Source organism: Aethalodelphis obliquidens, unplaced genomic scaffold, assembly GCF_003676395.1.
Source record: "Aethalodelphis obliquidens isolate GAN/ISIS:26980383/991018 unplaced genomic scaffold, ASM367639v1 scaffold62, whole genome shotgun sequence".
In the NCBI taxonomy this organism is placed as follows: domain Eukaryota; kingdom Metazoa; phylum Chordata; class Mammalia; order Artiodactyla; family Delphinidae; genus Aethalodelphis; species Aethalodelphis obliquidens.
In genome coordinates, this window is record NW_020838006.1 from 11371555 (window position 1) to 11385267 (window position 13713).

General features: G+C 35.1%; 1 protein-coding gene across 10 annotated transcripts in view; it reads right to left on the bottom strand.

Moving 5' to 3' along the window:
- The window catches only part of NKTR (natural killer cell triggering receptor), a 47462-nt gene that overhangs the window by 14724 nt on the left and 19025 nt on the right, over positions 1–13713 (bottom strand). For 9 of the 10 annotated variants that reach the window (XM_027088213.1, XM_027088212.1, XM_027088211.1 and 6 more), the window contains 4 exons: positions 5941–5970; positions 5272–5417; positions 3827–4049; positions 3247–3402 (listed from right to left, as the gene is read on the bottom strand). In XM_027088213.1, coding sequence (XP_026944014.1) covers positions 3247–3402; positions 3827–4049; positions 5272–5417; positions 5941–5970 — 555 coding nt within the window. Of the gene's footprint in view, positions 1–3246; positions 3403–3826; positions 4050–5271; positions 5418–5940; positions 5971–8877; positions 8906–13713 lie in introns of all 10 variants that reach the window. The other variant, XM_027088217.1, reaches the window with a different exon arrangement.

Genomic DNA, 13713 nt, shown 5'->3' on the forward strand with positions numbered 1-13713 from the left:
ACTGGGGAAAAAAAAATCTAATGGCCATAGATGTATGGGTTTATTTCTGGACTCTCAATTCTATTCCATTGGTCTCTATGTCTATCCTTATGCCAGTACCACACTATTTTTTTTTGAATTTTATTTTATTTTTTTACACAGCAGGTTCTTATTAGATACCACACTATTTTGATGACTGCAGCTTTGTAGTAAATTTTGAAATCAGGACATATGAGTCCTCCAACTTTGTCTTTCTCCCTCAAGATTGTTTCGGCTATTTGGGACACCTTGCAATTCTATACAAACTTGGACATTGACTTTTCCATTTCTGCAAAGTCTACTGGAATTTGACTGAACCCATAGCTCATTCTGAGTAGTACTGACATCTTAATATTAAGCCTTCCAATCCATGAACATAGAATGTCTTTCCACTTACTTAGGTTTTAATTTCTTTCAGCAGTATTTTAGATATATACCTATAGTTTTCATCGTACAAGTCTTTCACCTCCTTGATTTAATTTATTCCTAGGTATTTTATTCTTTTAGATGTTATTTCATGGAATTACTTTCTCAATGTCCTTTTCAGATTGTTCATTGCTGGTTGTTAATAAGTGTTTTAGAGGCATTAGTTCATTTAATTCTCAAAACAACACTATGAGGTAGGTACTATTATCATCTCCATTTTAAAGACAAAGAATTTTAAGATTAAGAGGTTAAAAATGTTGCCCAAGGTCACGGAAAGAAATTAAACTTGACTCTTATAACCATTTTATAGGGTTTTCCCAACCAGGAATCTGGCTCCAGATAAACACACAATATTACTATAAGAAAACCTTGACTAAAAAGTATATTATAGTCTTTTCAGTCATTTCATATTCATGACATCATTTGATTCTCACAATGAGAGATGTAACAGGGACTCTTGGCAGGCAATTGTTAACCTCGTTTTCCTCATGAAGAACAAAGCACTGAACCAAATGACTTGCCTATTAAGTGTTCGGCACAAATTAATGTTCACCTGGGAACCTTTTAGATGCTGATCCAATGCTGCCACCCTCTACCTCCTCCCCACAACATTCTGATTTAATCTGCTGTATGGCCCAGAAACTGGTATTTTTAAAAGCTTGCCAAATTACTCTGAAGTGCAGCTTAAGATGAGAACAAATGAATTAGAGCAAGTGTGGAACCCAGCTTTCGCTAAGTGAATTATAAGTGATAATGAGCTTAACTGCTGGTAAATTCAGTAAGGTGGCAAGCTCACTAAGGCTGACAGCCCCTGTTTCTTATCCTTGCATACCTTGCATTCTTAGCACACAATTCTAGCTCCCAAACAACTGATCAAATCTCAAACGTTCTAATGAAATAGATCTACTTGCTATCTTTGTATGACACAACTACCTGCCAATTATGATTTAAAATAATTCTGCAGAATATAACTTCCAAAGATGTTATGTAACCAAAGAAGAGTGATGACCAAATAAACTTACTAGCAATATTCAACCATAAATACAAGACAGTGGTATAAACTACTTTAAAAATACCAGATAACAGGGGTTGGCAAACTTTTTCTTAAGAAAAGAGTCCAAGAGTAAATATTTTAGGATTTTTAGGCCAAGAAGAAAATTAAGATAACTATGTAACAAAAAGAAAACAAGTCTTCACAAATGTTTTATCAATGAAATTAGAAAGTATCATTTTTTGTGACACAGATCTACTAAGGAGAGTGGAATTCTTTTTCAGGGAGAATAACATTTCACTTCATTTAACTAGGGTTCAGTATCCCCTATCAAAGCAGATAGTGTTAATACTGTTCTTCTGGTAATGCGGATCTGTAATGAGATTTTTACATACTCCATCTCTGAAAATATCTTTCCACACAGATGGATTTTATGTGTAGCACCTGAAATACTGGAGAGTTATAACTGCATCACCGTGAGGTGTAGTGCACTGAATAGCATATAAAGCGATGAGAGCACCACATACAAACTCTCTGCAACTCTTTGATTCTGCTGCTGTATCACAAAAACAGCCCAAGAAAAACAGTGAACAAACGGATGTGGCTGTGTTCCAGTAAAACTTTATTTATGGACACTGAAACTTGAATTTCATGTAATTTTCACATGTCACAAAATATTATTCTTCTTTTGATTTTTTCCACAAACATTTAAAAACATAAAAACCACATTTAGCTCATGGGCTGTACAAAACCAGGCAATAGGCCGAATTTAGCCCATGGACGACTATAGTTTGCCAACCCCTGCTAGATGACACTAAAACTGACCTTTCAAGTTTCCTACTTTCTGAAAACCAAATGGATTGGATCAATGAATGGTGTCTTATATATTCAGAAAGAAGGATCCCACTAAAATTTGTTCACAATATATTATGTTATATTATATATAATAATATAATTAACAGCAAAACTACTGATACCTTACAAAGCTCACTAAAAAGGTTTACACAACTGTCATAAAGAGAATATTCAATTTTTAAAAATGAAAACATCAGTATGTTAAGCTATTAGTTCAAAGATATATCCCATTTCATAATAGCTTTTTAAAATGAGAAAATACAGAATTTTAAAATTTCTAATGAACTAAACAATAACCACAATCAAGAGACTTGATTGTGAACAGGGACATGTGCATAACTTCTCAGGCTTCAATATTAACTCTTCATAGGAAACGTGTCAATTACACCAACCACTTTATGGTATTTCTATTCATATATTTCCCTTAACAATTCTAAACTTGAGTCTAACACACAAAATACATTAATTACTATTTTTTGAGACCAAATCTAAAGCTACATGTTAGCTTTTCCAGGATAGAGGATTTATCACTGAGCAAGTTAACAACAGTAACATATGGGACTAAATTTTATCCCCAGTCATCACGCAATAATTTTGCACTATAAACTGGAGTATGTTTTATCACTCGATTGGATCCAAAGAGTTCAACTAACCCTGTTTTGACAACCAAAATCTCACCCCTAATGAAAGGCCAAGTAAATGAGAGTGGTAATGAAATCTTGCCAGATCTCCACTAAGAACTTCTCCCCGATCAACTTGCCAAACCCCCTCTCTCTACTAGCAGAATATGAATTTTGAAAGGTAGGGTACATGTCATTTACGAATTCAATATCTCCCCCAGTATAATTCAAAGTGCTCTGACTATGGGTCATGCTCAATAAATGAGTGTGGACCTGCAATGAGCTAACAGAATCACCAGTCAGAGAAACGAAAACATGTAGGTTAATCATCCTTACGGTTCAGGCTCCACTGTGACAAGAGGCATATCTCTTCTTAGTAAAAATCGGTTCTCGGGCACCGGAGGAATCTCTTCTGGGCGCACCACAGGCTTTTCCCTTTTAGCATTTGAATCGATACACCTTTTTTCATTGGTATCACTCCTCTCAGAGTGACTTAGAGAGAACAAACCGAATCACCAATTAAGATGTGTAATGTCTGCATTTTATAATAATATTAAATAATATAATAATATAATTAGCAGCAAAACTACTGATACCTTACAAAGCTCACTAAAAAGGTTTACACAACTGTCATAAAGAGAAAATATAAAACACAATGCAGTGAAAAAGCCACAGCACTAAAATTCTGATAAGAATTGCCAAATGATCCTTTTTTCTTTTCTCACCTGCAAACGTGTAAATCTTTGATATGAAACATCTGTGCTACCCTTGATTTGTTAGATTTCAATTTGAAGTCCACAGAATGCTATCCTTTTCAACAATAGGTAACAAAGCTAAGTTTACAGAATCACACATACTTTCCCCATTCCAGGGTGCTTGTTTCTTAGGTAAGACTACCTTGGTGTTTCGCACTTACCCTTTTGGGCTTATTATATGTTTATTCCTTGGCTCTTCTGAACTGCTTGCTTCCTTTCGTCTCTTTTTAGAATGTTTAACTTTTGGCCTCCTCTTATGTTTCCTTCTTCTGCTTCTCTCATGTTCAATTTCACTTTCTGAGGATGATTCTGAAGAGGAAGAGGAATTGGAAGAGGAATCCGAGACTTCTGAATGAGTTGGTTTCTTCCTTTTTTTCTCAAAAACTTTTAAGAAATATTAACAAAAATATTAGTACTGGATTTCAGTGCCTATGTTTCAGAGTAAAAAACATGATTACCAGGTATTGTAAAACATGTTTTGTATAAAGAAAACTAAAAACAAAATTTATTTATTCTTTTTTTAATTTTAATATTTTTTAACATCTTTATTAGAGTATAATTGCTTTACAATGAATGGTGTGTCAGTTTCTGCTTTATAACAAAGTGAATCAGTTATACATATACATATGTCCCCATATCTCTTCCCTCTTGCATCTCCCTCCCTCCCACCCTCCCTATCCCACCCCTCTACGTGGTCACAAAGCACCGAGCTGATGTCCCTGTGCTATGCGGCTGCTTCCCACTAGCTATCTATTTTACGTAAAAACAAAATTTAAATAAACTTTTTTTTTCAAGTTGATAATACAATTTGCTGGTGAGATTGTAAGGTAACAAAGCCCTCATGAAGTCTATATTCTAGTTGGGTCAGAGAAGAAAATAAGCAACTACATAATATGACAAATGATAAATGCTAAAAGAAGGGGGAAGTAAAGGCAGGGTAAAGGGAACAGGGAAAGTTGGGGTAATTTAAGATAACATTTGAGCACAGGCCTGAAGGAAGTGAGGGAGGGGGTCATGCAGGTATCTGAACGAAGAGTATTCCAGAGAGAAGGAACAGCCAGCACAAAGTCCCTGAGTGCTTGACATGTCCGAATAAAGGTCAACGTGCTGGCAAGACAATGAATGAGGGGAAAGAGAGATTAGAGAAACAGCAGAAGGCCAGAATTCCTTACAGACCGTTGTAAAGACTTTAGCTTTGGCCGATGGAGAGGGAGCCCTTGGAGAAGATGGCTCTGGGTGCTGCTGAGGACTGTAGAGGGTCAAGAGTGTAAGCAAGGAGACCAGTCAGGAAGCTATCGTTGCTGAGAAAAGATTACAGAGGAGCAAGGACAGAGGCAAAGTGAACAGTAATGAGGCTATTGCTATCTTGTAAAAGATACCTGGGTTTGGACCACGCTGATAGCAGGGGAAGTAAAAAGAAGAGGTCAGATTTGAAAAGATTCCCTGATGGGTTGGATACAGGGTATGATATAGAGGCATCAGGGCTATTGCTATACTACTCGTAGGAGTTTCTTCCACTACTGAAATCTAGGAGGTATCTTTAAGTTACAGTCTTCAACATGTGTTACCTGCATCCTAGCTCCCTCTACCCCCAAAACACTCTTACCGTCTTTTGTTGACTTCGTGGCAAGCACCCCACAGTCAATAACTCGCACATCGGCATAAGGTCTACTTGCAGCATCAGTTTTCAGATTTTCAATTTGTTCGATTACTTCAAAACCGGAAATAACTAGTCCAAAGACAACATGCACCCTGTTGCAATACAAATTCAAGAAAAAATTGTTTTGAGGATAATTAAGCCATGAGCAGTAATCAAGACAACTGTTATCAATGACATATCCACAGACCTGAAAATAAGAGCGAAGTGTTTGATGTATGAAGCAACTAGAAGGAAATTAGAACTACTGCTTCATAAAAGGAAAAAAAAAAAAATCTCAAACTGGGCCTTAGTTTTCTGCCTTAAAAACAATGGTTCTTAACTATTTTATAGTAAAGAGTCTGATAACAATCAGATTGGACTTGATACTCAGACACCATCCTTACAGGGTCACTCAAGAGCACATGCCTGAGAAGTTCACCCATGAGCCCACGCAAAGACCCCTTCAGAGACATGAGAGGTCTCAAGACTACTGCACCCTGTGATCCTTAGGAAGAGCTCAGCTATGAGATTAACCCAGAGATCAAGAGCGCCCCCTTGAGGGTTCACCCATGGTCTAATCTGTCTTGAACTGGCCACCCAAACACCTCTCCAAGATAAAAAGAACATAACTCTTACCCATCCAGGTGTGGAGCAGGTTTTGTGGTACTGTGTAACAAACATCAACATAAAGAAGATGGCAAAAACCAGGTGTTCAGGTGAACAGAGCAGAAGGGTTTAAATCACAGCATGTAGAGGACAAAGAGGTAAAGATAAAAAGATAGGGGAAAAAGTTAAACATGATACACACCTGAACTTAATAAGCTTAAAAACAGCAACAGTAGTCATTTTACTGATTTAAAAAAACCCTCAAGATTATAATGAATTACAAACTCATATCTCTCTCCAACATGAAGACTATATATGTATACATATATGTGATATAGGTTTGAAATACACAGCATAAATATACATTAAAATTAAAGTTATTCTCAAATCCAAAACAATGACAACAACAACAAACTCAAAATTTATCAAGATAATTAAACAAGAATAAAAAACACCTAGCCATTTGCTTATGGAAGGAAGTGTGATCAACACTTAACACTTGCCCCACATATTTAAATGAATTTTTCTATCCATTATTTTTCATACTGAGTCAGTCTGCATCTTTTAAGCAGGCAGATGGAGGTAGGCCTCAGGAGTCCTGTTTTCAGAACTTCCTGCCCCTCTTCCTTCACCTAAGGTGACCCTCTGCCACTCACAGCAACTCTGAAAATGCAGTAGGGAGCAAACCTTCAATCTGCTAACACTCTGACAGCAAACTAAGTAATCATGACATTACAGACACTTTAAATTTCCATGGCCCAGAAAACACCCAACCGGCTGCTTCTATAGTCACAAACTGGCAGTCACTCTTGGGAAGTCTTATGGGGTATATTTGGTTAAGATGTTTTGAACCCAAGCTAGTTTTCCCATAACGCTTTCACAGATCTTCAGACTATGTGAATTTCAGTGGGAAAAAATTCAAAAGCGGATAACTAGACTCAGAAGTATCTATCACAAACATCTTAGTTTATAAGAAAGAGAAATAATATTTGAGAGAAAGGTCACCGGATTATCAGGCCATGTTAAGGCAGTCAATTGTACTAGAAGCTCCCTTACCAATTTTTATACTCATTTTAAGGCAATTCTATGAAACGTTAAGTCAGTAAAACACAATTTTAACCTTCACAACAATGTTAAAAATCATTCTACCTGGAAATGTAACACTTATACTTACATTAAGAATATTCAGTTCTGTAAAAGCACTACAGAATTTAGTTTTAAAAAATTAAAATATCAACTCAAGAAGTGCCAGAATTTTAAAGGGAATCTTGAGTTTTAAAACCACTGTCTCAAATTTTCCTTAGAAGATTGAGAAGTGGTAGTTTAAGCCAATGTAACAATAAAAATGAATAAAAACAGGCAGAAGAAAGAAAGAAGAAGAAAATCTCGCGAACTGGTGAGTCACTGATGCTTAAATCATGAAACTAGCAACCCGAAATTACCCTGAACAAGAACTTTAAGATAGAATTGTGCTTCCCATAATTAAAAAACTTTACCAAGCACAGTAAACATAGTAAGAAGTTAGTACATACGCTAGACAGTGATTCCACTGTATGAAAGATGGAAAGAGGTAAAAATTTTAAAGGTAAAAATGTTCTACAATATAAGGGATCAGTCTCAAACATGCAGTAGTGAAAACAATGATTTATTGATTAGATATATTCCTCTCCCTTGGACCTTTCTCTCACAATTCTCAGACATTCTGGTAATGGGGAAAAGCCTACAGATAGTCTTAAAACACAAACAACTCAATTCAATTTGCATCCTGGCTAACAGGAGTGCTATGAAAACCACCTTAGAGCAAACCTTTGGAGCAAATAGTGAGATTAAAACATCTGAGCTAACTGCAGTGATGCAGCAACATAATACTTGAAACTCAATTTGAGGACAGAACCTTTATGGACAGACTCAAGTTTTGTTTTTAATTCAAATGAAAACTGAAGACAAACTTGGTCCTTTAGTGCAGTAGTGAAGAAAACAAATGAAGACAAGAGCAATTATTTCAAGGACAAATTTCAACTGGCCGACTGCCTAAACTGGTGGGAATAATTACGTCCATTACTTGCATCTGCAATTCAGGATGCAGAAGTACAAATTTATGCTTTAGTTGGGTTAGACTACATAATAAGAATACTGAAAGTATCTTAACAAAAGCCCCCTGGGGTTCTCAGCCCACACTCTAAGAGTAGAAATTCCAATGTAAAGCAAGCTTGCTGGCACTGGGCTGATGGGCCGGGGGAAATGATATGCTCGGTCCAAGCCATTCAATTCTATTAAAATGGGCAAAGAGATCTCACCCCACCAACTCTTAATTGTATTGACGTTTCAAAACTATACAGCTGTAAAGACCCAGGCAGTGGTAACATATGCTCAGTAAGTTAAGACCTTAAGGCCAGAGACTATCATAAATATGTAATTTATACATGCTTATGAAAACATACCTAAAGGAGAAACAACCACAAGAACATTTCAAATTAGAAAAGCTTTCAATATTTTCACATTTCCATTTTCTCCTGTCACTCAAACACTGATTTTCTAGTTTCCCTCACCTATGAATCTGCTTTAAAAATATATGCACATTTAAACCTTGTAAATCTTAGAAACTGAAAAGTATCACTGTTACTCCAAAAAACAATCTATATATATATTTTTACCATTATCAAAGCAGCTTTTGGCCTTATACAGAAATTAACAGTTCTGTACTGAAATGAGATCTAAACCATTATATACAATATAACCCACCCCCCAAGATGTGTGGGAACTAGGTGGTAACAAGCCACTGAAATTAAAATTATACTTCCCAGGATTAACCATGAACAATAAAACACACTTGTTTTACATGTACTGCTGCCACAGATCAAGCAGAAAGTTTTTTTTCTTAAAATGGTTCAATGCACATAACAACAGGATTAAAGAGATAAAGGCAAAGAAAGAAAAAGAGAGAGCCTTAGAGTAATGAGACATTACCTTTGGAGCGCACGGTGTAACACTCTTTCTGTAAATTTTACACAAAAATGGCAAGAAATAAATTGTAATACACTTTTAAGACAAGACTGAATCTATGTTTTAATATCAATATAACTTTGAAATTAAATACTTTCAAGTTTTATGCAAAGCAAGAAAGCTTTTTAAAAAGGAGGGCTCTAAATTTTCTTTCACATAGGATATGTATGTAGAGATGAATTACGTTTAAGAAAAGCATTGTAGTTGAAGTGGGAATCTGCTCAGGTCCCTAATATTGTAACACCAGAGTGTGAATAATAGCTAGAAACAAAACATTATATATTGCTTTACAAATCACAGAAACTGGCTAAGTCATCAACTAACATCCTTCTCAGAAAGAGAATAATGTATCCTGAATACATACATTAGTAAAAAATCTGAATGCCCAGGAGCAGTTACTAGCAGTAGAAATCAAAAATTTCAATGGAAAGAACTGAGTTAAGAGACTTAAAACAAAATTTCAGGGAACTTTTTTTACTAATTCACTTCAAACAATTAAAGTACCTTTCATGTTTCTACATTTGAAAGCTTTTTTGGTCACACATCAAAACAGATTACCATCAGGAGTTAATGACCAAATGTTTAGACTGTAGCTTCTGTTCACTGCACTGCCATTGCATACACTCTTATAGTTGTTAAGGAACTGAAAATAATAATAATAATAAAATAATAAGGCAGCATACCTAGAATTTTAAGGATCTTCTCAAAGGATAAAAAGGCAAGAGAGATATAAGTATAAGAAAAAGTATGCTGTCAAATCTTGGCCACAGTACTTTCTTTTCCTGTCTAATCTGATTTTCTCCATTATGAAAATTTTTTGTTCAATGAATATACACTGTCTGACCAATTTTAATTCGATTAAACTTTAACCATATCTGTTACTATTCAGACCAAAACCTGTATTACATACAGTGGACAAAATTCTTTATAGGGGTTTTGGATATATTAAATCTTGAAATATTTTAAAATAGCTTTAATTTCTTATAAAGGCATTGATACATGAATTACTGTCAAAAAAATGTTTTAAATAATGTGGTGTTTCCAATGAATGTTGAAAAAAAAAAAGTGACTCTAGTTGTAAAGTAGTATGAGAGAAGGAAACAAAGACAACCTATTTCTGTCTTAAGCAGGCTTTAACATGCAATTTTTCCCTTCAACTCCTGAAACTATCACACCTGTAAGAGGCACCAAATTGTACAGAGTGACAAAGCTCATGTAAGGGCAATGGAAACTAACCAAGCCACATTACAGTGCTCTACCTATTGTTCCATAAGTCACCAAAATAAAACAGCTTTAAAAAATTCAGCACTAACATTAACATAACACACACCAAACACCATGAGATACAAAATTCCTTCCAGGTTGCTAACACAAATGTCACACAAACACTAAGTAATATTAAGACTGGATGTTAGGGATGACACTTAATATCCAGAGACGATGGATTATGGTTAAGTGTCGTGAAATCTGTTCATGAAAAAATCTTGAAATTAACATATGAAGGTATTACCCCCAAAAAAGTAGGGAAAAAAGCCAGAACTTCTCAGGTTATTAACACTTACTAGCATTTCTTCTCACACAAATTCATGAATACGTGAAGGGAAAAAGATTTCTACCCCAAATCTACTTTTGCTACCCCCAAAATATCAATATAGCTTTATAAAGCCCTTAAAACCAAACCACCCCTCAACTTCCCTTGCTCTGCTGCTCTGAAACGATCAGCACTTCTCTCCCATTCAGGTAAGTAGCCATTCTTAAATGACATAGAATATATCCTAGAACTTATGTTTTCCTCCCACAGTCCTATTTAGGACTGTTAAAATTCAACACACACTTTCTGTTTAAAGTTCAAAGTTTGACTTTTCGACATTATCTTATGTTCTTGTATTTTTATAATTATCATGACCACTGACAGTGGCCAACGACAGAGCCTGTTCTCCAAGGCTCTATGGGTCTTTTCATTCCCTGGTTGCGATAAGAGGCCCGTACAGACTAAGCCAAGGGAGACAACAGCAACCGCCACTCAAACATGTTCTATCAGCAGCCGATGAAGAGACTGCAGCCAATTTAGGCAAGATGAGCCAGAGTTTCTTTGCAGCACCTTTCAGACTGATGAAAATTAAGCAATTACAACTATTTCCTTTAGGAGAGACAATATTTGCATATAAATCATTCCACATATTCAGAAACTTAGGGATCAACCTACAAAACACTTTCTTCCTTTTATGTCTGCATTTTCACACCAAAATGTTTACTTTATATTTGAAAGTGGGGTAGATACTTTACAAACAGAAAAGGAAAAACAAAACTAACTCAAGGTATATAGCTAAGTAAGACTAGATACAAGGCTTCCTGATAGCTAGGTTAGTGCTCTAACCCAGGAGAACAGTTATTTAATACAAAGCTATAAATCACCTAACTAATCTTTTTAATGATTACTTTATGCAGTATCTTCTTTATCCTTTTGATGAATGAAAATAAAGACAATGAAAATCAGAGTCAGAATTAACAGACTGTCATGACTGACAGCCAAAGGAAAAGAAAAATGCTTTCCTATGTGTCATATTATTCTCCAGCAATGCTTGTGGTGTCTAAAACTTACTAATATTAAAATAAATTCAGGGGAATTCCCCAATGGTCCAGTGGTTAGGACTCTGCGCTCTCACTGCCGAGCACGCGGGTTCAATCCCTGGTCAGGGAGCTAACTAAGATCCTACAAGCCGCGCAGCGAGGTAAATAAAATAAAATAAAATAAAATAAAGTAGAGTAGAATGAAGTAAAATAAAATAAAATAAATAAATTCAGAGCAGACCGGTCAATAAACCTACGTAGCTTACAGTGTGCAGCATTCTCTTTCTAGCTATCAATTTCTTTAGGATTATGAGTAAAACTCCTATAACCTGGGCTGCATATGTCTTTTCTTCCTTACTCACCATTATCTATAGAACAAAGGATCTCTAAATTCTTTTCTAGTCTAAAACTTTGTAATCCTATAGCTTCTGCTGTGACTTCTTCCTAGTCTTTGGCCTAAAAAATAAATAACAAGGATCCAGTTAACCTGGTTACTACTCTAGTCCCAGTTCTTTGAATTCCTTCAAAAATAGCTCAGCATGAACAAACCATTACTTCCTCAGTGATTCATGGGGATAGTGCCATATTTCACTTCTTCACGTTTCTTGAGAAGTACTATTCCAAAAACAATTAGTTTTCTTCTATTTAGGCCCCTAAAAGCAAAATCACTATGACTAATATAGTAGTAGATAAAAGCAGTTACTGCAAAAATTACAGATAGCTTTATAGAAGATAATCTGTTTTTTATCACACACATAATTTTTCCACCCAAAGAAAGCAATAGATACAAAAATATGTTTAATAAGATGATGTATATGCCTTAGGAAGGGGAGGTTTTAAATGTTTTAAGTAATGAAGACAATAGTTATTGCACAAAGCACAATAGTTATTCTTGAGCACAATAGTTATTGCTCAAGAATTCTTGAGGAACATTTTGCTCAAGTACCCACACTAACTGCATCAAATTTACTCCTTAGAATTACAAGGTAACAGATGTATAGCATAAACTACAAATACAATTGTGCAAGGATATGTTAAAAGTCCTTATTAAGTCTATAAAACTGGAACTATAAAGGCAGTTCTTGGCATTTTATGATCCATTCTCACACTACCCTTTCTTTTTCAGACTGCAGAACTGCTGCTCAAGGTGCCACAGGAAGAGCTGTGGGAGGAGGATGAAACGCAGAAGCCACCCTGGGAAGCCTTCAGACAGCTCAGTGACCATCAACCCTCAGAACCTCAACTTTTAGAGCGATTATCTGTGGTCATCTATACGATTTGAAGACAGTACATTATACTTTTTTACTACTTCCAATTCCAAAAGAATTTGGGCTTGTAAGACATAGACTTTCAAAGCTATTTCTTTCATGGGCTACCATCTCCATTTTACCTATCCCTTCTATAAAAGCAAAGAAACATTTTGTTTAGCAAAGTGAACATTAGTTTTATTTTATCCTGCAACCCCTGAGGAATTGGTACTTTTAGCTCACATAAAAAAAAGCACACGCATAAAAACTTCTTAAAAAAAAAAAAGAGAGAGAGAAGGATTTTTTGTGAGTGCAAAAATGTTTACTTCCAAGATTGCTTTTAACTGAAAACTCATTTCCAGAAGTAAATGTCAAACTAGAAGTAGAAAATTTTCTTTCAATCACAAGTTCACAGTGATTTTAGTGCCATCTACAATCAGTTAATTATGAAAACAAGGTTAAAAAATTTAATACTAATTTACAGATGTTAAAATTTTAATTTGGTATTCCTTGTCAAAAAATAGTCTAATGTAAAATTAAGCTATGTAGAAAACAGACACGGCTTTAATTTTATTTGATACTAAACATTTCTAGAAAAGGCTTAAGCAAGTACTAAATAACATAAAAACAAGATACTCTAAATTTTTTGAAGAGAGAATCTCATATACTGGATTTTAACTAATGTATGTAGATGCACGGGTTTTAACTCTAACATTTTCTAAATAAGCTAATTAGTATATAACAATGGGAAGAAGCTGCTGCTACCAGATAAATAAAAATTTAAATGTACTGATATAAAAAAGGAAATCTAAAAGAAACTTTAGAGCCCTCAGATGGTAGCTTTTTGACCAATGAATCATTAGTTTATCATGTTCACAGTTCAGATAAGCTTAAAAATGGAAATGGGAAACCTCAATCAAAGAGTAAACAGCTTCTACATCAAGTTTTTCAAAATATTTCCCCCTACTTTTTTTTTGGCCCT